General features: G+C 38.2%; 1 protein-coding gene across 1 annotated transcript in view; it reads left to right on the forward strand.

Moving 5' to 3' along the window:
- Positions 1-17,822, forward strand: part of LOC115740139 (TMV resistance protein N-like) — a 206,813-nt gene extending 188,991 nt beyond the window's left edge. The window contains exons 6-7 of the mRNA XM_048272158.1: positions 16,641-16,676; positions 17,021-17,822. Of these exons, the coding sequence (XP_048128115.1) occupies positions 16,641-16,676; positions 17,021-17,659 (675 nt within the window). The 3' untranslated portion in view covers positions 17,660-17,822. The remainder of the gene's footprint in view (positions 1-16,640; positions 16,677-17,020) is intronic.
- The last annotated feature ends 6,976 nt before the right edge of the window (positions 17,823-24,798 follow it).

A 24,798-nucleotide genomic window follows, 5' to 3' on the forward strand; every position in this document is an offset into this window, starting at 1 on the left:
GTAGTTGTTACTATGGCACCATTACATGTACTTTTCCTTTTCAAATTACTTGAAGATATGCTTGTATTTAAATTTGGTTTAACTGAATGAGTTCTTTTGTACTTGTCAATTATTTGTTATATTTAAAATCTGAAAAAATTATTTTAGTTTTTTGAATTTTTTCATTAAAAGAATTAAATTTAACTTAGAAAAGAAATGGGCCCGGACCAAATGAGCACGGAACGGCCCTTTGGCTCCTCATAGCCGGCACAACAGAAGGACGAGCACTGTCTTCCACCAGGCCTTTCGCCATCAGGTTTTTCAAGCTTTAATGGTGCAAGAGTCTGCTTTTGTTTTGTTTCTGCGACCCACAATTCCGGTTACATAGAACTGGTACACAGGAACAAAAGACCATGGCCTTCGTGCTCGATTTACCTTTACTTTATCAAAGAGAACCCTTTTTATTACATCATAATCCAAGTTGGTGCACAAACATCATACAATTCGTAAATTAGATCCCATGGTCGGCATGTGACCAAGGCAAAAGTATTAGAATCCGAGCATTCGTAGTCTAATTACATTCACAAGGAAGAGTTTTCTATGGATTGATTCTGAATTTATACACTCATGTAGTTGCAACATACTCTTTGCTTTTCAGGTGTACCAAAGAACATAGACATACACTGTCAATGGGAAAAGTATCAAAAAAGTTCTAAACATATTGCATTAGTATCAATTTAGTTATAAATATTTTTTTGGTACCAATTCAGTCCTAAACCTTTGCATTAGTGACAATTAAGTCCTAAACTTTTTATTGGTGTTAATTCAGTCCTAAACCTTTTACATTTGTGCCAATTCATTCCTAATTTTTTTATTTATGCTAATTGAGTTAATCCGACCAATTTTCGACCTAAAATCACTAATATGAACGTCGATTGCCCTACATGACACGGGCAATGCTGACTTGGATATTTTTTTCCATATTATGCTAATATTTTAAGCATTTTTTGGTTTTTTTAAAAAAATATGTTTAAAAATTATTTAAAATATCAAAAAAATATATTAAAAAATATCTACATGAGCGATAGCCGTGCCACATAGGACAATTGACATTCATGTCAGCGATTTTCGACCGAAATTGATTGAATTGACTCCATTGACATAAATACAAAAGATTTAGGACTAAATTGACACTAATACAAAAGGTTTATGACTGAATTGGCATCAATAAAATGTTTAAGACTGAATTGGCACCAATGCAATATGTTTATGACTAAATTGGCACCAAAAAAAGGTATATGACTAAATTAGAACTAATGCAATAGGTTTAGGACTTTTTTGACACTTTTCCCCACTATCAATCATTTTCATTCAAGGCTTGATATGCTATCAATCATTTTCATTCAAGGCATAGTCTTTCTACCAAAAGATAATCCGCAGAATTGGGTAAAGTAAGATACAAAAAGGAATCTTTCATTTCATTATAATTATTACTAACTTCAAAGCTGAGTAAAAAGGGGATACAAAATTTAAAAGGCACAAACAAACAGACAGGTAATGACGGGAGTAGTCAAGGTCTAAGTCAGCGTCCCACTAAGTAAGAAGATCCGCATTTTGCGGATCAAAGAAGAGAATGACACTATGACAAATGGAATCACGTGAACAAGAGCAACTTAAAAAGTAAAGTCACTCGAGAATCTTTCCTTATTTTTTTATCTCAAATTAAAGGGTAGCCTTCCTTGGCAATGGCATGATGACCATCACTTGTCATGCATGTGCTTTCAATTTCATTCGCTCCTATTTCCGATCAAAATTAATCGGATGGATTTAATTGACAAAACATAAAAAGATTCGGCCTTTAATTGTCACAATTAAAAAGTTAAGGACGAAATTGGCAAGGTTACAATAAATTTAGAACATTTTTGATAATTTTCTCATCTACATTTTCTCGTGTTTAGATTTGTGGACTTTCATTACTCAAGCCAAAGCCACATTCATGCACTTTTTTGCTCAAGTATGAAACTGAGGAGCATTTTCTTATCGCTTTCCAATTTTTCGAACTAGCTTCAAAGTGATCGAGATCCAAGAAGTTGCTTAATAGTTTGGCGCTAATATTAGTTCCAATCGAGTTTCCAACAGGAGATAATTATAGAATTTCTCAAAACCTGATTTTACAGTACAAAATTACCCTTGACAAAGTATGAATGAGCGAGTGAGTAAATGGGCAAACAGAAGTATGAGTGCCGAAACTTGAATTTCTTGTGCATTGGTTGAAATTCCAGTTGCCTATTCTCTGCTGTAGAATGTTAGCGAAAACTTGCACCTTCATCCCAAACAAATAGGAGGAGGAAAGATCACCTTGGTCTTTGTCACGACCTGAACCCCGCGAGCTCGTCGACATCCCACCCGGCCACGCTTATGTACAGTTCTCCAGGATCTAAAGGCCAACAAATTCATACGGAAGCAAAAACGAATCCCTGTACAGAAACAATTAACATCACGATGACTTGGGACGGTAAAAACAAACTTATATACATATCCACATGTTCTATACAATTTTCCAAACCTACGGCTTCGGAGGCCACTGTACAAGCCTATGACCACTAAAACAAAAGGATTACGTGGTCGAACCCTACTACACAACCCAAAATACAACACCCTACAACACTAACTAAGAGGACAACTATCCTAATCCTCGCCCTCGCTATCTCAAGCGGCTACTCAACATCCGAAGGCTCCACAACTTCTCCTGGCGTCTCGATCTTTGGGTCGGATCATTTCGGCGGAGGGTCTGAAAAGCAACGAACCCACGACGGGGTGAGATAAAATCTCAGTAGGAAAATCTCTAACCCTAGATCAGGTCGCTAGTGCCTCCGACACATTTTGATTGAAAAATTTCCGACAATCCCTCTTTCTTACCCAAAAATTCACAATTAAAATCCAGAAAAATTTCATTCTTTCTCCGAAAATTCTCACACCTTCTCCAATATTCTACATTACTCTCGTTTCGGCGTTCCACGCCTCGGTCCGACAATAACATATTCTATGTGCTTCGGGGCCCTCGTTTAACGCATCAGACCATAATATAAATATCCACATTACTCTGAAAATATCCACATTACTCTGAAAATATCCACGTTACTCTGAAAATATTCCATGCTACTCCAAAATATTCCACGTTACTCCAGAATATTCCATGTTGCTCTAGAAATATTCCACGTTACTCTAGAATATTCCACGTTACTCCAGAATATTCCACGTTACTCCACCGCCATCAAATAAGTTCATAACATTGAGCCTCGGACCTTTATGGAACACGGCTCTATATATATACTAGGGTCTCAGACACAAAGGAATACGACCCATAAATCTCAATCTTGGACACATAGGAACACGACCGGATTAAGTCTCGGACAATTAGTCGAACACGACTCACTTTGGTTTCGGACGACTTAATTGAACACGACTTCATACTTTCTCGGTCTCGGACAATCGGATGAATACGGCTCACTTTGGCCTTAGACGACTTGATTGAATACGACCCTCACATTTTCTCGGTCTCGGACAATCAGACGAATACGGTTCACTTTGGCATTAGACGACTTGATTGAATACGACCCTCACATTTTCTCGGTCCCCGACAATCGGACGAATACGGCTCACTTTGGCCTTAGACGACTTGATTGAATACGACCCTCATATTTCCTCAGAATAGTTCGGGACCACGTGATTCACTCGCGTTAGAGAATTAATAATTCGGGATCACCCGATTAATTCACACTAATCCAAAGATTAATCCAGACTACCCGATCATTTAATACTACCATAGTATCCAATCCACGCCATGCAACCATATTATGCTAACGTAGCAATATATGAATAACGTGCAATTAAAATTATACTAACGTGGGAATTTATCAGGGCCGAACAATAATAATTTTCTAACGTATAATTAATTTACGACTATAGTACTAAACTATAGTGATCATGCCACATTTAATTAGCACCATGGCATAACAACATTGTCACATAAAAGTAACTCTAGTTAATATATAAACTAACCATGGTTCAAAATTAACTAGAGTCAAATACTAACCTAACCATGATTAATTAATAGCATAAAGTAACTATAGTTAGACATAAAGTAACTAGAGTTTAGTAAAGTAACCATGGTCAAACTTTGACCAAACAATTATCCTCTTGCATTTACTATTCATTGCAAGAACAAGCTTTCTCTCTCCTCTAATCTGAAATTTTCGGCCAGCCCCAATTCAACCTCAAATCCATTAATTTCTTGATCAAAATCTCACAATTTCAAGGTCTCTTAGCAACCTAACCACCTAATTTAGGTTTAGAAATAATCCTACCTCAAAAACTCGCAAAAACCTCCGTTGAACGGTTGCGAAAAGCTCGAACCAAGCGGCGATTCCGGCGGTCCTTGCATGGCCGGCGACTCGTCGACGATTTAGCAACTTCAAGCGGTCCAAAGCGACTCCGGTGAGAGCTCGAAGAATTTTCGGCAATGGAGGGAGAGAGAGAGAGAGAGAATTCGGCCAAGTGAGGGAGAGGGAGAGAAAAGTGAGCTAGAGAGAGAGTGGGTTCTTGAAAATAATGAGGAGGAAGAAGACCAAATAATAAACAATATAAGTTAAGAATAATTAATTAGGTCCACAAAGTCAAGAGGGAAAAAAAATAATTTCCTCCCCACAAGACTAGTCAATCTCGGCCAAAAGGGAAAATGACCAAAATATCCTTTGGTCCAAGTGAAAAATGGGGTTTTTTTCAAGGGCAAATGGGTCCTTTCCCATATCCAGTCCAAATCTGTGACATCTTGAATTCCGACCCACTTTCAAAGATATGAATGAATGAAATATCTTATTGATGTATTTCAGTCTAATCTCACTCGGAGTTGATCCCTTTCGAGCGGACTAACCAAATGATAATGGCTAGCTAGGAAAATCAAGTATGTGGACCTAAGAACTTGATCCTGGATTGACTCTTTGGCCATGAAATTGTCAAGGGAATATTCCGGACCAATATAGGCCGATCCTAGAATGATTAAGGAACGATTTGGATAATACCCTACGCTTGGATCACTGGTGATTCCGTTTGACCTCGTATGGGTTCCGAACGTCCTTAAATTATTTTCTAACGATCGTGTCCATCGGGACTAGTAATTGACCATCGCAATTGAATGACAACCAAAGTCGCCATGGCTCAAGAAATTCTTTAACGTGATTTTAATCACGGGTCGATACGCGTAACTCCTAAAAGCCGCCCGTTAGTCCGAGATACGCTGAAAATTCTATTGATCGAGATTGATCGCGAATCAAGCTTCAAAATTCGACGTCGGACCTTCGGGGGTTTTAATAAATAAAAATTTTGGACGTTTCCTCATCCTGGGTGCAATTCCTTCGCGGTTCGCCCCAAAGAGGTTCGGGAAAAGTAGATTTTGTCACGACCCGAACCCCGCGAGCTCGTCGACATCCCACCCGGCCACGCTTATGTACGGTTCTCCAGGATCCAAAGGCCAACAAATTCATGCGGAAGCAAAGACGTGGGTTTGTGATAGAGATGGTTTCTTTGGCCCGCTCCGTGGGTTTGAAAGGCCACCTAACGTAGCCATTTATGTCCCCGTCCGGGGCCCGATAGATCTTGATACTCCCGACGGGGAGATAGTGGATCCTGAGTCCGATATGGAGTCAAAACCGTCTATTGGGCAAGGTTCTAGGGCTTAGACATGACAGCCCTCCTTTTGGAGCCATGGATGCTAGGGCATGGCTGTTAGAGTAGTCTTTTGGGAGTATACGAGGGTTTAACCTTACCCGACTGTGTGTCTTTTTGAGGTCCTAATAAGCCGCCCCGAAGAATGGGGTTGGACATGCCTTCTGTAGTTCCGTAGGGTTAAAACTCATCTGCCTTGGTTTAATGAATGAATTTGTATTTTGTGGAATAACTGTTGTGATTTCCTATTGTACTATCCATACTAATCTTGTTGTTTGGGAGTGTTGCACGTTCCGTATGCGTCGTAATTTCGTAGGTTGCTAGTATACTTGGGACGCTATCCTTCGTGACCTATGGCGAATTGATAGGGATGTTGCAAGCCCGAGAGTCGGGGTGTGACAGCTTGTCCATTCTCTATTTCGTCTGAAGGAACCCTACTCAGTACTCTGTGAGGACCACCTCGCGTTTGTGATTTTGCCTAACTCAATCCATTGTATAGTTCACGGATTTAATTGTTTTGGCTACTAGTTCTTGTTGACTGCCATGGATAAGGATTGTTCTTCCTTTGTTTGGGAGGCGAGTTTATTGTTAATCTCACCCTCTTGGTAGGTATTCATTAGCATCTATTTGTATTCCTTCTCAAACCTATAAATTTGTTTGTTTCTATATTGATCTAGTAAGGTCTTTAGTTCTGCACCCGTTTAGGACTAGTTCCTACAAGCGCATATGAGTCTACCTGATCAAAATGGGATCAATCCAAGACCAAATTAATAGCAGATTTAAACAAATCAATCACGGTCAGCATGCAATATTTCGATCCTAGCATATTCAAGTTTGGTTATGACTCCAACCTATGATTTTCGATAAAGAAACAGAACTCAACGAGGCTGATATGACCAAAATCAATGAACAATCTACTAATGAATGAAATTCTTGGTCAAGACCTGAATCAAAATACACACTGATATAAAGCAACCGAAAACAATGCAAATGTGGTTTAGTTAAATGCAGAATGATTAGCTATAGTAATTGGCATTGGACATGAATAGGGAGATAATAGAAACAGGTAGTCATGACCGAAGTTCAAGTACTTTACCAGTACATGCCTTCTTTGTGCCGGCAAAACTGTTGGCTATCGGGAAGCGATCGCGATCAGCAACGAAGCAAGAGAAACTATTTCAAAAGAAATCTCCGAAAGAGTGACTTACGGATGCTCAAAAATCACTCGCATTCCTTAGATAATGCTCTCCATTTTTTACCCTTAATTTATTGAAAATGCTTAAAATTGACCCCTGCGTGTCGAAATAGTCATCAGAATGCTGGACTCGCGTATTGCTGGCGTGTTTGGAGTGCTGACCACGTGTCGGTTGCATGTCGGGGAGTGTCGGAGAGTGTAAGACACAACACGGAAGCCCTGAAGAGTGTTGACACTTCCTAGATCGGAAGTTTAGTTAAATTGAGAAATTATGGATACATGAAAGCGGTTATGTTAAGAAATCAACGACATAGGTAAGCAGTTAAGTCAAGAAATGGATATCGACCTATTAATTGAAGGGAATTTAAGACTTATAAATAGAAGAATTGTAGGGGAAAAAGAGATGTTCAAATTACGTCGAAACCCTGCCAAAATTATGCTGATTTCCTATTGGAGTATCGTTGTAACGTTCATGTCAATGTTTCCGTTCGAGTGTGAGTTGTACAAATTGTGATTAATTTCAATTCGAGCAATGTTTATGCCCTAGTAGTCTCGTTTTCAGTTAATTTCATTTCGCGCTTGCCAAAATTGTTTCGTGGATAGCTTGATCACTTTATAGCCAAGCTAGAATAAAAGTAAGCCTGTTATTTGTTTTACCAATCGTTTGACGGTGGGATCAATTTAAGTTGAGCGAATTTGCCACAACATTATCACAGAGCTAAACATGTGGGATTGACGCAGGGAAGTGATAATACAAAAGCTTTTCGAAAGATTGACCGAAATTGATAGATTGAATTCTGTAGATTGCATAGGGCAGACGTCCTTTATATAGATATGACTCTTTTGGGAACTAGGATAACATAAAACAAGATAATACAAATCAAATCTAATCAAATCAAAACATATATCGAATCAAATATTGCGATTGGATATATCGCAAAGCTGCCTAAAATACAAAAATTGCCTAAAAACCTATCTAAACGACTTCGAAATGCGAAAGTACAACGTTAGTCATCGCAAAGCGTGAGTATTGATCAGCAGCCCGTTTCCATGCGACCGACCAAATTTGAGCACAATCCGAGCTTGCCAGCCCTAAATGCGAATTAGCAGTGGAATCGCCCCGATTTTCGGCGATCGAGTGTTTCCAGGAAATCACACGCTAGTTGTTCTACATCAAGGATATATACAAGTGGTTGCACTATAGCAGGATTCTAAAGTTAGCTACCACCGATCCAAGAGGTGGCTCCCACCATGTAAAACCTTGTCCTAATGAGGTTTAAGAGGCGGTTTCCACGGCATAACACTTTGTCTTGTGTGGCAATTTGGTTTGCATTGTATACAAATGTCGGTCCACTTATGATGCGCATGCATGATGTCATCCATTCACATATCTCATGCTCGATACTCCACACGATGAGTAATGATTCCTCAAGCATATTAGTGGTATTCACCATTCAATATAAGTAATGATTCCGGAGCTGAAGGAATGTGCCCAATCTACATACCAAATTGAGCTGTCTCTAGAAGAACTTGTCACATGTTCGCTCGCTAAATTTCAATTCGAAGGCCATATTGTTTCATAAGAGAGTGAATTATGGCTCTAAAAAATATCAATCAAAAAGCATGATATATAGTCTCTACCTTGCCCTTTCGATAGTACGAAGAGCAGTGTACAAGACCCAAATTGAAAAAGGTGAGCTAACCTTTTTTTAGGGAGATGAAATAATTTGTTTTCCATATAAGCAGCAGAAGAAGACGGACTAAAGATGTTTTATTGTTTATCCTTTCCTTTGAGTGGGGCCAGATAGGTAGAAAAGATAAGAGCAAAGACTTTCTGTATTTGTGAAAATGTGTTAGCGATTAGAAGTCTTCTCTTGGCTTTTGGAAACAAGTAAAGACGAATGGACGACTTTATTTATCATGTTTGATCGAGTCAGTTTTGGCTTTCTGGCTTCTCCAAGGAACACGGCATTATTATTATCGTCCGTTTGGATTGGAAAGCTATGCTCCAATCCAAACCGTTTGGAATGATGGCTATAGAAAGTTTATTTAATGTTGGCCGGCAAATTCTTTAACACTAAATTCAACCTTGAGCAAAAGATTTGTATCACATTGGTTATCCAACTAGCGAGGCAAATGTAATTCTCAACGAAGAAAAGTTTCACGCGCAAATGGTCGACACTTCTTGCGCCATATGCAGTGGTGCGTCTAAATATGGTTAAAGATAATCTGGATGAACTTTTGTGTCTATTAGGCAATCACAGAATAATTTCCTATCTTATCTGAGTAATTGGTGTAATTTGACAATCATGTGCTGGAGAGTACACCTCCCACATGCTCTAGCAATTAAAGTTTTTACTTGCTACCTGAAATTTTAATTGTATGTCCTCGCTAATTTTTAAGCTTGAACTTTTTTTTCAAATCATAACTTGCAACGTGTATCCGTATATGCATTTTTTTGTTCATTGTGATATATTTATTGAGAATAAGTAATGTATGGCGGCCTATCTTGTAGTTAGACTTCAAGTCACGGGGTACAAAGGTTTTTATTATATGTAATTGGGGTGTAGAGATGAGTCCAAATTAAAATATCCAAGTCGCTTTTGCAGTCATCTCTACAGTCCTACACATAGTTTCATGGACCTCTTCCACTTCATATCAAACAAAGATTGGTGCACGTGGTGCCACCACAGATCTCATAGCACCTTTTTCATTTTATAATTAAGATAAATTCATTGATTATTGAATTCGATTAGTGCCTGGTCGAGAAATCTAGAGGTACATCGATATAAATTTGTTATTATAGAGGTACATTGATCATCACTTTGATATCCATATAAGAAAAAGAGAAATGGAGAATTGAAAAACTAAGAGTCATTTCTCTTAAGCTAAATCAATCAATTAGAAAATTATAGTATGATATTATGGTCATAGAAATTTATCCTTTGTTGAATAGTCAAATTTATTAACAATTCAATTAACGCTAAATTCGACGTTAACCAAGTTTAGGGTGCAGATTGACGACACTTCATGTGCGTGAATCGCTCGGTAAAATCCCATATTCGAATATTCTTTGTTGACCCACGCGAAAAAGAAGTCATGCATCTGGGTATAGGCAGTACATAGAGAAAGATCAAATGGTGAACAAACCACTGCAAACAAAGTACCATATCTAAGGCAATTCATTGCTCAGTGTTTAACTAACTACTTCCCTTTCCTGATTCTAATGGCTTCTTCTTCTTCTTCTTCCAAGCGTAGAAGGAGCCACGATGTCTTCCTGAGTTTCAGAGGGATGGATGTCCGCAACAACTTCCTTGGTCATCTCTACACAGCTCTAGACCAGAGAGGAATCAACACTTTTGTGGACAGTGAAGAACTAAGGAAGGGAGAGCAAATATCACCCGCACTTATGGAGGCGATCGAGGAATCGCGAATCGCAATTGTTGTTTTCTCCGAGGACTATGCCTCATCGTCCTGGTGTTTGGAGGAGCTGGCTCAAATCATGGAGTGCAAGGAGCAAAGAGACCTCATGGTTTTCCCCTTGTTTTACAAGGTGGAACCCAGAGAAGTGAGAACACCAGGGCACGGGAAAGGGGAGAGACAGAGTTACGGAGAAGCCATGGCTGCGCATGAGGTCAACTTGGGGAAGGATTCACGGAAAGTAAAGAAATGGAAGAAAGCTCTTTTTGGCGCTGGTAGCTTGTCTGGGTGGCATTTTACTGATGGGTACGTCTACTGCTTCAATTAGTCTAAATCTTCTCTGAGGTTTGGGATCCTATAAAGTTAGGCGTAATTGCCCCATCTCTCTCTCGCTCAAGAACACACTCATCAACTCATCAGACACTCGCACAGCATAGAGAACACTGAACAGATATGTGCCTATTACATGTTTAGGACTGCTTTAAAGAATTCAATTTCAGTGGCGTTTTTATGTTTCTCTTGGTTTTGTTTGGTTCTGCAAGGTGTCGAATTTCCCTGATCTGTTTGACATACTCTATTTCCTTTCGTCATCCAGTTCCATTAATCTTGCTGGTAACAATCACTGGTAGCATGGCTAGGACCATATCCTAAGCAGCTTCAAGCATATATTACCAACGGATGAAGTTTACTAACAAGTTTACTAAGAGGGAGTCCATTTTCCGCTACGCTTGTGTCAAGTTTTCTAGCTTAGTCATCCTTGTCCTTCCCAATGGAGAGAAGGATTCAGAACAGAGAGTTCCTCTGAAGAAGTGTCTCTCAGGCTTCGTTACATTCGACTCTTTTCAATTACATCAAGCCTTTCATTGACCAATAAAGACATCTTGCAAGAGCATTTCTCCATCTTTGTATATCGCCTTATTCATTTTTTTTTTTTTTTTTTTTTTTTTTTGAGCGAGAAGTTTTGCCAAGAGAGTGTTCACTTGATTATGTAAGCCATTATGGATAGGAAAAGACAAATCTGGCATTCTATCAACCGGTTTTATAAATTAAAAATGTTTATATTTTTTAAGGAAAAAAAATGAAAAGTAGGTTTATTTCCAAAGTAAGATACGGCCCTATTGGCATTTTTCATAAGCACTTGAAGCTAGAAAGAGGAAAAGATAATAACGGGATAGATTAGTACAGGAGCCAACGGTAGGAGACATTTGTCCAAACGGCCAAAGAACGTGCCTTTATTTGTCCCCTTCGAAAAGTGGGAACAAAATCGTCCCAAAGGGTAAACTACTTGATTTTAAGGATTTAACCTATTGGTAATGCTCATTTAGACTTTCATCACAGAAAAATGCTAGAAAAATGGGTAGGCAATTGGAAATTGAAGGGCTAATTGAAGGGGGAAAAAGCCCATTTCAATGAACTTTTCAAAAAGATCAAGACAAAGCCTATTGACATTCGATTTTATCCAGAACTTAATTCATATTATTAATAAATACAAAATGGATTCTTTTTGGGTCAGAAAATGCAAAATATCTGGACACACAACGATCAGAATAACATGAAAAGTATTTTCTTGGAAATGGGGGGTCTTGCTAGTTGAACCTATTTTAATATTCATCTCCAAGTATGTTGCGTACAAGTTTCTTACTCAATGATTCTCTTTGAACACTTACATGTTTCTGTGAATTGTTCTAAAAGCAATTTCATCTAATTTTCTGTTGTCAGATATGAAGCGGGGCTTATACAACATATCGTACAGGAGATTTCAATTCAACTAGATCGAATGCCCTTAGATGTTGCCAAATATCCGGTTGGGATAGATTCCCGGGTACAAGAGCTTAAAACAATCTTAGATCTACATTCCAAGGATAATGTTCGTATGGTGGGATTATGGGGACAAGGGGGGGTAGGGAAGACAACCCTTGCTAAAGCCGTGTATAATGCTATATTTAGAGAGTTTCAAGGTTCTAGTTTTTTGGAACGTGTCAGAGAAAATTCCAAAAATTCTAATGATTTGGTTCCTTTGCAAGAAAAATTGCTATCGGAGGTATTACTGGGGAGAAAATTAACAGTCTTCAGTGTCGGTGGAGGAAGTCGGTTGATTCAAGAGAGACTTTGTAACAAGAAAGTTTTTATTATTCTTGATGATGTGGATGATGAATGCCAGTTAAACGCTTTAGTTGGAGATTGTGATTGGTTCACTAAAGGAAGGAGGATAATTATTACAACAAGAAATAAGCATTTGCTAACTTATCACGGGGTAGAACATATCTATGAAGTTAAAGCTTTCGAGGATGGTGAAGCTTTGGAACTTTTTAGAAAGCATGCATTTCCAAGAAATCAAGAAATAGAAATAAGGAGCAATCTTGTTGATGGTGTTTTGCATTATGCTGGGGGCCTTCCTTTGGTTCTTGAGGTGCTGGGATCTTTCTTGTGTGGTAGAGGAGAAGATGAATGGGAAAGTACCCTAGAAAAGCTTGCCAAAAGTCCTGACAAGAAAATCAATGATGTGCTAAAGGTGGGTTATGAGGGATTGGAGGATTATGCGAAGGAGATTTTTCTTGACATCGCATGTTTCTTTAAGGGGTGGAGTACACCGGACATTAAGAAAGTTCTGGATAGTTGTGATTTCCACACGACTATTGGGCTAAAAGTTCTCATTGAGCGCTGCTGGATTAGTAAAGAGAAAGGGACCTTCCAAATGCACGACTTAATACAATTAATGGGGAGGGATATTGTTGAGGAAGAATGTCGTGATGATCCCGGCAAAAGGAGTAGGTTATGGCTTTATGATGATGTTCTTGACATTCTATCCAGAGATTTGGTAAGAGTAGTTAGTGTATGAGAACTCACATTCTATTATTATTTTTGACTTTGTAGTTACAAGATAAACTTAATATATTCAAACAAATACACAGGGAACAGCTGCAGTAAAAGCCATTGTTTTGGACCTACCAAATCGAGAAGAGATGTATATTGGTCCCGGTGCTTTCACAAACATGAGAAAATTGAGGTTGCTTATCTTGCGTAATGTCCATAATCCTTTCCAAGGTCCCATCCATCTCCCTAATGAGTTAAGGTGGTTTGAATGGCCTAACTGTGCCTCGATTCCAGAATTTAGCGATGGTCAAAAGAAGTTAGTTGGACTTGATCTGCGGAATACCAACATCGAAGTAGTGCTGAAACACTTTCAGGTGCGCATTTGCTTGGCCCTTTTCTCATTACTTATAACTATAGGTGTTAAATCTGATGAATCAACATCTGCTATTAGTATATCCTTTTCACGTATTAAAGCATCAAATGTAGGCTGTCAATCTAGTACAAGAACCAGTGCAGTTAAAATCTTCCCGTTGTAGATACTCCTGCCTTCTAACTGGCAAGTTGTTGGTTATAGTTGATATACATATAGGGAAGATTTCATTTTTTCTGATGCTTGTACTTCCGTTGATTTTTTAATCAAGTCCATGTGTATTTTAAATTTTGAAACCGAGTCATTTTATTTACTCAAATTGTCTAGTCAAGTCTTTCCTGTATCTAATCCATCTAAATCCAATCAATGTGATTCTAGAGCCCCCGTATAAGTGTGATATTTACTCCACGCCATGGTGCGGAGTCATCCAATGATCGCGTCAGCTAAGCTTGACTAGAATTTGTATCCAATACAATTGATTGGATAATTTGTGCAAGTAGAAGGACTCATATTTGAAAATTAAAAGTACAATGACTTGATTTATTGAAAGTAGAATGATAAAAAGTTGTATTTCTCCGTACATATACCAAAAAAAGAGGATGAGTGAGCTCATCCATCATGATTTTGAGCTGAAAATTGAAACAAAAACTAATTGGTAAGCTACATTATGAAATAGTTGGTAATTTAAAAGTACCTAGTAACTTAAAAAGTGCAGGTGACTTACTAATCCATTACGGACTTAGTTTTCGGTCAACATTCTTTTGGGAACAGAATTCGACAATTACCAACATCTTTCACCTTTTACCGGCACGGACTGGTAGAATCGTCCTTGTGTAATTTGTTTTAAACTATATGGACAATTTATTTGGCCACAGAAAAATAAATAATTGCTTGTTCATCTAAGTTTTCCACTAATGCTTCTACGATAAGCGAAGTTCATTGTAAATGTAAGTTATATGGACAGACCACTATTTTTTTTATTAAAAAAATAGAGCCAGATTTTGAAGATGATATTTATCTTAGCTCTTTTTTTTTTTTTTTTTGCTCCAAAATGACGGTCCAAGTTGGCTTTGTTGTTCTTGCAGGACTACAAGAAATTGAAGTTCATTAACTTCAGTGAATGCGAGTCAGTCTTGTTTATGCCAGACCTCTATTGTACGCCATATCTTGAGGAATTGGATCTTCATGGGTGCAAAAACTTGGAGCATTTACCCGATGTGCTCCCATCCAAGAATCTTCAACTTCTCAATCTTAATGATTGCTCAAAATTGCAAAGATTCCCTAATATTCCAAATGAAATCAAAGGCTTGCGAAATCTTGGTTTAGCACGGACTGCAATTGAGGAACTTCCTGCATCCATAGAAAATTTTGTCTCCTTGGAAAATATGGATGTAAGAAACTGCAAGAACTTGGAAATCCTTCCTTCTAGCATTTACAGGTTGGGAAATCTTGAGACCTTCTGGCTTGAAGGCTGCTCAAAACTAATCCACTTTCCAAAGGAGGAGGAGGATTGGAGTAATCCCCATACGCAGACGGGATTTCCTAAGTTAAAGATTTTAAGCCTTAGAAAATGCAATCTATCAGAAGTAGAGTTCCTCGAGAATCAATCCTGTTTTCCCTCCTTAGAATATTTGTGTTTGTCGGGAAACAATTTCACTAATCTTCCTACATGTGAGCAACTATACAAGTTGACAGGACTGGATGTTTCGGATTGCCAAGGAGTACAAGAGATCCTTAAGATTCCAGGGCAATCATGCCATCTAAATGCAAGCCGTTGCAAATCTCTGAGCAAAATTCCCTCCGACATTTGTGGCGTTGACTATTCTGCCGACTTAAATTCTTGTCATGAACTGGTCCGTAATGGATTGACCATCACCAATTTGTTCAAGCCTGAGGTTAGGCTCTCTGCATCTGTGCGGGTGTGCATTTGCATGTGATTAATATGGAGTCGTGTAGATGTTGGCTGCACTGGTAGTTTGTAATTGTACGCTGCAAAAGGCTGAAGATCGTAGATCGGTGCGCTAATTAAGAAAAGCAAACATGGAAAGTGATCCTGCATATGCATATAATGGAGGTGGCTATAAGGTAACCCATAGGACATTCTTTCTGTGGAATTACGTGGATCACCCAACGAAAAATCAAATAATGCATATGCTCATTTAATTACAAAATAGTCCATGATATATATCCTAGTTCGACCAATTAAGTACGAAAAGGACTTTGCAATGCTATTACTGACTATAGCTAAACTCTAGGACTACCCTTTTAATTCATTGAAGTGCCTCTTTTTAGCTGCCAATTTGGAACAACTGTCTAATAGTCTACATCTATGACAGCATTTTCGTCCCGGAAAATCTGGCCATACTTTTCTTCTACCTGGAGGAGAGATGCCAAACTGGTTGGTCCCTAATAAAGAGGGTTATTTATCTTTCATGGCTTCCAAGGAATTATTTAAAGAGAAGTTCTTAGGATTAGCTTTTTGTGTTGTATTCCGAGACAAAAAAGGACAAGGGAATATATTGGACCTTAAGACATCCGTTAATGGCAGAATTGGGGACGGATTTGCAAGACAGTTCGGAGTGGATTCGGATCATGTGTGGTTTTGGTATTCCAAAACTTGGACGGAAGAACAAGCTTCTGGTCCAAATGACTGGAACCTATTCCAGCTTATCATTAGAGCATCATGTTGTGGAATTGTGAAGAAGTGTGGATTCCGACTAATATTCAAACCACTAGAGAATGACTTGGAGGTTTTGCTTCAACATAATCCATTAATGGATCCAGCTTTACTCCACGAGGTTCAGCATTATGATAGTTCAACGGGCAGAATAGCTGGCTACTCAGTTCAGGTCTCTATCTGTATCTCTCTTCGTGTGTATGTGTGTATGATTGATAAAGAGTCTCTGTCGGGTGCACTGGGTTTTTGTATAAGGTTAAAAAAATAATAAATAAATAAATAAATTGAAAATGATAGATAAACACGCTAATATATGGTGATTCTTTACCTATATGTAATAGCTGCAGCGGGGGTGGCATGAAGATAATCAGACAAACATCGAAGCCAACAGTTCAGATGAAAGAGAAGGTTTACAAGATTGTCAAAGGAGCACAGAGGAAGATAGTTCAAGCAAACCAGTCCACAAAGGATTGAACATGGCAGACTTCTCAATTGAGGTCTCTCTCTCTCTCTCTCTCCATGTGCGTGCGTGCTTGTGCTGATACGGAGTGTATGTTGGGTGCACTGAGTTTGTATATTGCAAAAGCTGAAAATTCTAGACAAACAAACAAATCTAATATGAAGTGATTCTTCACGTAAATTTAACAGAAGTACCTACAACACCAGCATGGGAATGATTTCTTTTGCATGAGTATTGTATATAACTCAAGAAAAGATTAATGCATCTAATTATTGGAGAACATTAGCTTAGGTTGAATTACGAGCAATATTCTCAAATCAGGCTCTTCTACTTGAACTAGTTACAAACTTTGGTACTTCTAACAATTTACTCATTTGGCAAAAGCATCGATATTCTCTAATTTCTCTTGATTACCGAAATGTTCGCCCTGGAGGAGAGATGCCAGAGGAGTTCATCCCTATTGAAGACGATACCATATGTTTCATGGCTTCAGAAGACTTGTATGACAAGTTCCTAGGATTGATTCTCTGTGTGGTTTTCAGTGTAGAAGATGGACAAAGCGAAATATCTTTCAACATTCTGCCCCATGTTAATGGCCAAAGACGGAATGCGCTATCAGGAACTCTAGGTTCATTTGATTCGGACCACATGTGGATTCAGTATCTCAAACCAAATGTGCTATGGGGATTGTTTGAGGGAGCAGTTGATTTTGGTCAATTTGATGAGAGAGATTTACGATTCAGCCTTAATCTTAAAGTATCGGGGGGAACCGTGAAAAAGTTGGGATATGTGATAAGATGCAGGGAATTAGAGGATGATTTGAAGGTTGTGCTTGAAGACAATCAATTTATAAATTTAGCTGCACTCTGTGAGGATTCTCATGATCCAGTAGATTTAGAGATAGACACGGCATTTCAGTCTGATCATCATGGAAGAGAGTACTTACGCAGATGTCACATGCACAGAGAGGATCTGGAAGCTAGTGACACTGAAACAGATCAAACTGGAAGCAGCAAGTAGCGAAACGGAATAGATTTTGTGGTGATCTAGTTTTGTTGGATGGCTTGGTCTCAACTTCTAATGGATGGGAACTACTTTCGTTTCATTGTTGTTGTGTTGTGTTTGGAAGGGGACTACTTCTCTCTTATTATCATTATGGCGTGTTTAACGTGCGATCTGTTCATCATCATGCCAACTTCAAAAGTAAAATCAGGAGAACACTGGTCGTGAGTCTATCATCAATAAAAATCGCCGTATCCTTGTGAATCGCATCATGGTCTTCTTGATAAATGTCATGTTCTGCACAGCAGGATTAGTACGTATCATTTACATGTCATTTACTGATTTTACAGCAAATTTTCGTTTTTGGACAAATCTTGTTGGTGTCTTGTGTTAATTCTCAAGTGCCTTACCATGTCAATGCTAGTTCTCTAGTGATTGATGATTGATGAGGCAGAGAGCGAGGGTGACAGAGTTTCTTGGTTGGCTTTTTCAGTCCAAAATTCCACGAGGTAAGAATGAAAAAGATCATCCACCACTTTGAATGATGGCTTGGGCGTAGAGTGAGAGTTTAGAGCTTCCAAAGCATTGATAACAAACAAGATTATCTCCTACGGCCAGTGCTTGTCCCTTCTCTCTTCCATCTGAAGAAACCCCACTCTGTGACGTCCACTTGGCGTTTGTGATTTTGCCTAACTGAATACATGTTATAATTCATGGATTTAATTGTTTTCACTACTAGTTTGTGATTAGTTGTACCTCTTTCTATTATATAAGATGCCTAGTAAATTTAGATGGATAAGTTTATTCCATTGTGACAAAATTTCTTGTAACACTTCCTGGGAGGATCACTGCAGTCCATCGGTGTAATGCTGGATTAAAACCGGCATAGTGTTGTCGTGTCTTGTTGACTGCTATGTATGAGAACTGTTCATATTTTTTTTGGGACGAGCCTTCTTAATCTTGCCCTGTTGGACCGGAAGACCACCCTGGCTAAAGCTGTCTATAACAGTATCGCTAGTCAGTTTGGTGGAATGTAGCTTTCTTGCAAATGTTAGGGAAACTTCCAGTAAACCTGATGGCCTAGTTCATTTGCAGAAAGCATTCTTATCCGAGATATTGTTGAAAGAAAATTTAGCGGCCTTCCGTGTGGATGGAGGTGTTAATCTGATACGAGATAAAAGACATAAGCAGGGATTTCATAGATAATATTTTGGGCTATCCTAATGGCCTTCCCTTGGCAATTGTGGCGTCGGGTCCATTTTTATGTGGTAGAAGCAGAGGGGAATGGGAGAGTACATCGGCTAAACTTTCGATGGGATGGACATGTTTCTTGACATTGCTTGCTTCTTTAAGGGGAGGGATGGTGATAATATAACCAGAGTGGTTGATAGTTGTGGTTTAAAGACATTAATTGGGATCCAAACGATTTAAGGGGGCTTGAATGGCCTGAATATCCTTTATTGACTCTGAAGTTTAGTGCCGGTTCAAAGAAACTTTATTTGGTTTGATGTGCATAACAGAGGGATTAAAGAATTAGGAGATAACTTAAAGGTACGTCCTACATGCTTTTGCTGATGTTTTCATTTTCGGTGCCTTTCACAAAGTGAAACTTATCAAAATCTTGTTCAGCTGGTCTTTTTAATTTGCAGCATTTTAGAAATTTGAAGTTCCTGAATTTCAGTTGCTGTAAGTCACTGATTAGTGTTCCAGGCTTCTCAGAGGTGCCAAATTTGGAGACACTGAACTTAAGTAGCAGCTCAAATCTCAAGGCGCTTCCAAGCAAACTGAAGCTGAAATATTTTCAAACATTTGATGTAACTGGCTGCTCTAAACTTGAGAAGTTTCCTGATATTGCAAACCTAATCTCTGTTATCGGTTTTCCTAGTAGCATCTACGAGATGGAAAGTATAAAATAACTTCCTGCGTCAATTGAAAGCCTAATCTCTGTTATCAGTCTTCCTAGTGGCATCTACTAGATGCATAGTCTAAAGCACCTTTCTCTTGAACGTTGTTCATTGTTTGGCTTGCTTCCAGAGAGCAGCGAGAGCTCCAATCTCCCTAATGGTAGACTTGGATTTCCAAATCTAGTCTCCTTGAAGCTTAGTGGGTGCAATCTGTCAGAGGCAGAATTCCTTCTGTCTTACCTGCTTCTCCTCTGTGAATGTTTTGCATCTCTTAGAGAATAGTAGTGCATCTTTCCGCTCAAGTCAAGGATACAGTGGGAACGCCAATTGCAACCGACAGATTTAGTTTTTGGAACATCATCTGTTTGTTTCTTTCTGGTCCGAAATCAAGGAGGGATTCATGCATGTGGTGCGTGAAAAGTAGAGCGTCTGTGCATTGTTCAACTTCATCAATCGAACAAATGGAGCCTGTGTATGATGTTCAGATAAGCCGTGAACGAAAATGATAGATAGTGTATATTTATGCTCTTTGGTCCATCGGAAAAGCAAAGAGCATGTTACAAGTACATGAGTATATGCAAAAGGAAAGGCCCTATAGGCATATTCTGTCTACCAAAAGCTAATCTGCGGAATCGGGTAAAGTAATATGCAAAAGGGAATCTTTCATTTCATCATAATTATTACGAGCCTCAAAGCAGAGTAAAAAGTAAATAGAAAAAAACAGAATGCCTTATAAGGCACAAAGAAACAGATCGGTAATGACGAGAAACAATCAAAGTCTAAGTCAATGTTCCCTTAAATAAGAAGATCCGCATTTTCCCCACCTTTTACTGTTCGCTGTCTGCTTCTTTAACAACTTTTTGGACCACAACTTATTGTTGAGTAAGTACTTGTTTTATGCCTACTTCGTTCGACCGATATCTAAAATCGCGTGGTGAGGTCACGCATGTCACGAGTCCATCCAAAAAAAAATTGGAGATAAGGTATCATTTCTCGTGCTTAGATCGTGGAGTTTCACCACTTCGTCTAAAGCCACATCCACGCACTTTTTTTGCTCGAGTGTGAAACTGAGGGGCATTTTGGATCGTTTTCCAATTGTTTGAACTCGCTTTAAAGTGACTGAGTTCCAAGAACTCACTTAACAGTCTAATCTTAGTTTTTAGCTCCAAACATCTCAGCCCTTTGAGGTCAAGTTTCCGACCGGAGATAAACATGGAATTTCCCATTACAGTAAGAAATGACTCCTTATCCCTGTTCAAGAAGGTCATATGATTATTAGCAAAGTACAAGCGAGTGAGTGAGTGAGTAAATGGCCAAACAGAAGTGTGAGTGCGTAAACTTGATTTTCTTGTGCATAGATTGAAATCTCAATTGCTTATTCTCTACGCAGAATTCTAGTGAAAATTTGCACTGTCGTCACAAACAAATAGGAGATAGGATGGCCTAATCTTAAATCTGTTTCGCACTCTAAAAATTATATTGTAGTATCCATGAGCAGTAATGCATCTTTCCGCCCAAGTCAAGAATGCTGTGGAAACACCAATTGCAGTCAACAGATTCAATAAAATAAAAATAAAAATAAAAATAAAAATAATGAAGATAAAAAACTTTAACCTTTCCTCACCAAAAAAAAAAAAATTTAACCTCCATAAGTCAAGAAAGTAGTGGGACCATCATCTTGTTTGTTTGAAATCAGGGAGAGGGTTCTTGCATGTAGTGCGTGGAAACTTCCAACTCTCGTTGTGTATTCCTTCCCTCGACAGGTCTTTTCATGGCATCACAGGCTCCAATAGTCACTTGTGGTGCTTGGTTGGCTGCAGTGGCCATGGCCGCCAAGTTTATCACTGGCCTTGGCCAAGCTTGAGCTCGCATACGGCCGAAATCAAGAAAAGAAAAAAAGAAAGAAAATTAACTAAAAAATTCAAATCTTAAAAAAAAAAGAAAAGAGTGAAAAGAAAAAATAGAAAAACAAAAAATCATTAGAATGAGTCTATGGAGGAAAATTAAATCTAAACCAAACAACGAAAATATTTTCCGGATCACTTTTATAGTTTAGCCAAATATCGAAAAATATTGTTATATTTTTGAAAAATAACTTTTCGGAAAATTTTTTACGAAAATCTGATATTTTCGACAAAACAAACGGAACCTTAAACTCTTACGTGAGATTGATTTAATTTAAAAGAATGTCCACTTTTAGTCATAATTTTTTTTGTATAAAATGACTTTACCTTCATAATAAGTTTTCTCGAGCAGTAATTATCAAGCCACTTCTGTTAATAACAAAAAAGAATAAAAAAGAATAAAAATTGCAATGGAAATGAGCCACGGACCCAAGCCTCGGATTCGCTCTAGATACGGGCATGTAAAAAGAACAAGGTTTGTTGGTTTGGGCACCCCCGGCGAGGGGTGGGCGGGTCAAAATTAACTTTATTTGTTTTCTTTCAAGGGAGCGAAGCCGACACGAAAGTGATGAGCAAATATTCCTTTTGGGTTTTTTACTAGGCCAAAAAGAACAAGAAAAAGAAAGAGATACCATCAAATCACATGAAATTCGTAATGATCGGGTTTAATTAGTGCGCTCGATCAACATTAGTGATGTTCATATGTAACATGGATTTAGATATAGTAACAAAATAAAGCTATATACTCTGTAGACACGATGCTAACTAGATCCAACGTTAGCGGATGCTAACGGACGCTTTCGGATGCTTTACACTTTCGAAGTGCCATTTTTCATTAAAGTTTGAACACGAAAACGCTCTTTTGGACTGAATAATCTGAATCAATTGTGTTCTTTCTCACCTTTGAAAATGACTTGCACTTTGATTTGACGGGTGTTGACACCTAAATTTTATTTTTTAAAGAAATTTATTTATTTACTTCATAAAATGAGAGTTAGTTATAATTCTCACAAAAAAATAATCTTCATGCATTGCATTTTTATTTTTCGTCAGTCGCATCATCTGCATTTAGGGTCATAGATAAATTAATTTAGTTTGACTTGACAGGCGGTCGGACCGGACTCGATCTAAGATTTTAAATTGGACCTACAAGGTGTGCCGAATGGACCTATTTTTTGAGCACAATTCTATTCATTCAAGCTTGTTTTAATCATTAAGGCTTTTAATTAAATGTTCATTATTTAGAAATAACCTTAGTTTGAGCTTGAGAATTCAGGACGAACCCATAATTTAGTTAGAAAATCCAATTGGGGCCTGGTTCATGAAGGAGCCGAAATTTCTAATGGGTATAAACCTCAAATCTAGTTCAATTCAGCCCTTATGATTATATGAGGCTTCAATTGATCAGCCATTTAATTAATCTAGACCCTAGAGCATTGTCCCAAACCCACGTAGACATAGAAATTCTGCCATTATCATACTCATCATCCCTTGGCAGAAATATATCTAGGAGAATTGGACTTCTCAAAATTCAAACTAAATCAAGAGTTTTATTAGCTTGGAATTCTTATCTTAACTAAGAGTTTTATTGATGTGGGAACTCATGATCCAATGGCTAATAACAACTCCTACGATAGCTAGGACTGCTCATCTAATGGCTCTCAAGAAGTCCTACTCCTACTAGAAGTAGCCGTGCCTAGCTCTATATAAACGAGGGCTCACTCGCGTTCGTGTCATTCGGCACATCAGAATTTTCGTCACTTGAGAGTTAAAGGGAGGTTCTAAGAGTTCGACTCTCCTAACCATTCGTGATCAAGCTTCACTGTCCATTGTCGAAGCTATACACCCGCAAGATCAATTCCTTGAGTTAGCTGCTGTCCCGACAAATTCAAATAGTTGTTCAACCCTTCTTTGCGTCACTGCTCCAGCACTATTTCAGATTTATTTGATCTGACTTTTTATCAATATTCAGTCACCAACTCAAGTGTTATTTGGCGTCATAATCCCTGAGAACTAGAGCTCCCATTCGTTCAAAGAAGAGACAATTTTGGACGTGATTTCAAAGCTGCAAGTGTGCTGGAGTTTTTGCTTAAAAAGGTACTTTTTCTCAAATTTTGGTTGTTATTCAATGCTCGTCAAGCTAATAACTTGCCTAGGTATTTGCCATCATGTGTTGATTTGCAATTGAAAGTAGAATTTTTTTGCTCAAAGCCGAAACTTGTCTTAGGATGCATAAAAATTCTGATCATGAATGAGTTTACGTCTGATGCTTACCTTTGAATTGGTTGGATGCTTGCATGTGTTAGGGAAGGTGATTTTAATTCAAGTGGAACTTGTCCGTCGTTAATTAAAAATTATTCCTCAATGGTCGTCAAGTTACATTGAATTAAAAAAAAATCAGAACTTTATGGCACGAGCATGGAATTTTTGGCACGTAGGCAATCCGTTTGATCGGACGTTTTAATGTGGGTGGAGGACTAATCTTTTTCGCTACGTTGATTGACTGGAAATTACCCATTGGGTGTTCGATCATGGCTTTGTGTTATTGATAGGAATTTGTGATTGTTCGATATTATCTCCTGGTGTGAATAAAGATTCGACTAAATTGAAATTTTATCTGATTTGGCTAAGTTACATAATTTTTGACTCATGGATACATTTTTTTGAGCTAGTCGTTATCTTTAACACGTGCGGAACGATTTGGATGTTATTTTATCTTATCTCTGGTGAATTTTCTGAACACATTTGATTAGAGATAAGGTTTGGTTGGATTGAATCTCTATCTTTTTTTATGAGGATTATCTAAAATTAAATTTTCAAATCTCAAAGATAATTTCTCAAATTAAAAATAGATTGAGTTTTTGGATGAGGAAAGGTGGATCCCCAATCTCACAATTTCGGCCACCCCTCCAAATTTTTGAAATTTCAATCTCAATTGACTCATTTTTATTTTATTTTTGTCATGCTGTTTGTTTGCTTTTGATTGTTATAAAATTTGCACAATTTTAAACAAACATGTCCATAATATATGCTCCCCTTTGTGCCTAGACCCGTCGGAAAAATAAATCATACGCCTTAGCCACGATCTCGTGAAATGGGATGGTGATTTAGTATAGAAATTCGTGTTCTGCCCTTTGGCAAAAGGGATGTTGTTTTTATATACGCGTATCCGCATACTGGCTCGAATCCTCGAGGATGTAGCGGATAAAATCTCGCTCTAGCCCAGATTTTTGGGAATGAGAGGATTTTCGAAAAATCGAAAATTAAAGGTATATTATGGGCATTTTTGTTTATTTTTGTTCAGATTTTTTAATGCTTTTGAATGTTTTCTTTTATTGTCGAAAATACC

This window comes from Rhodamnia argentea, chromosome 1 (genome assembly GCF_020921035.1).
Source record: "Rhodamnia argentea isolate NSW1041297 chromosome 1, ASM2092103v1, whole genome shotgun sequence".
NCBI classification, from domain to species: Eukaryota; Viridiplantae; Streptophyta; class Magnoliopsida; order Myrtales; family Myrtaceae; genus Rhodamnia; species Rhodamnia argentea.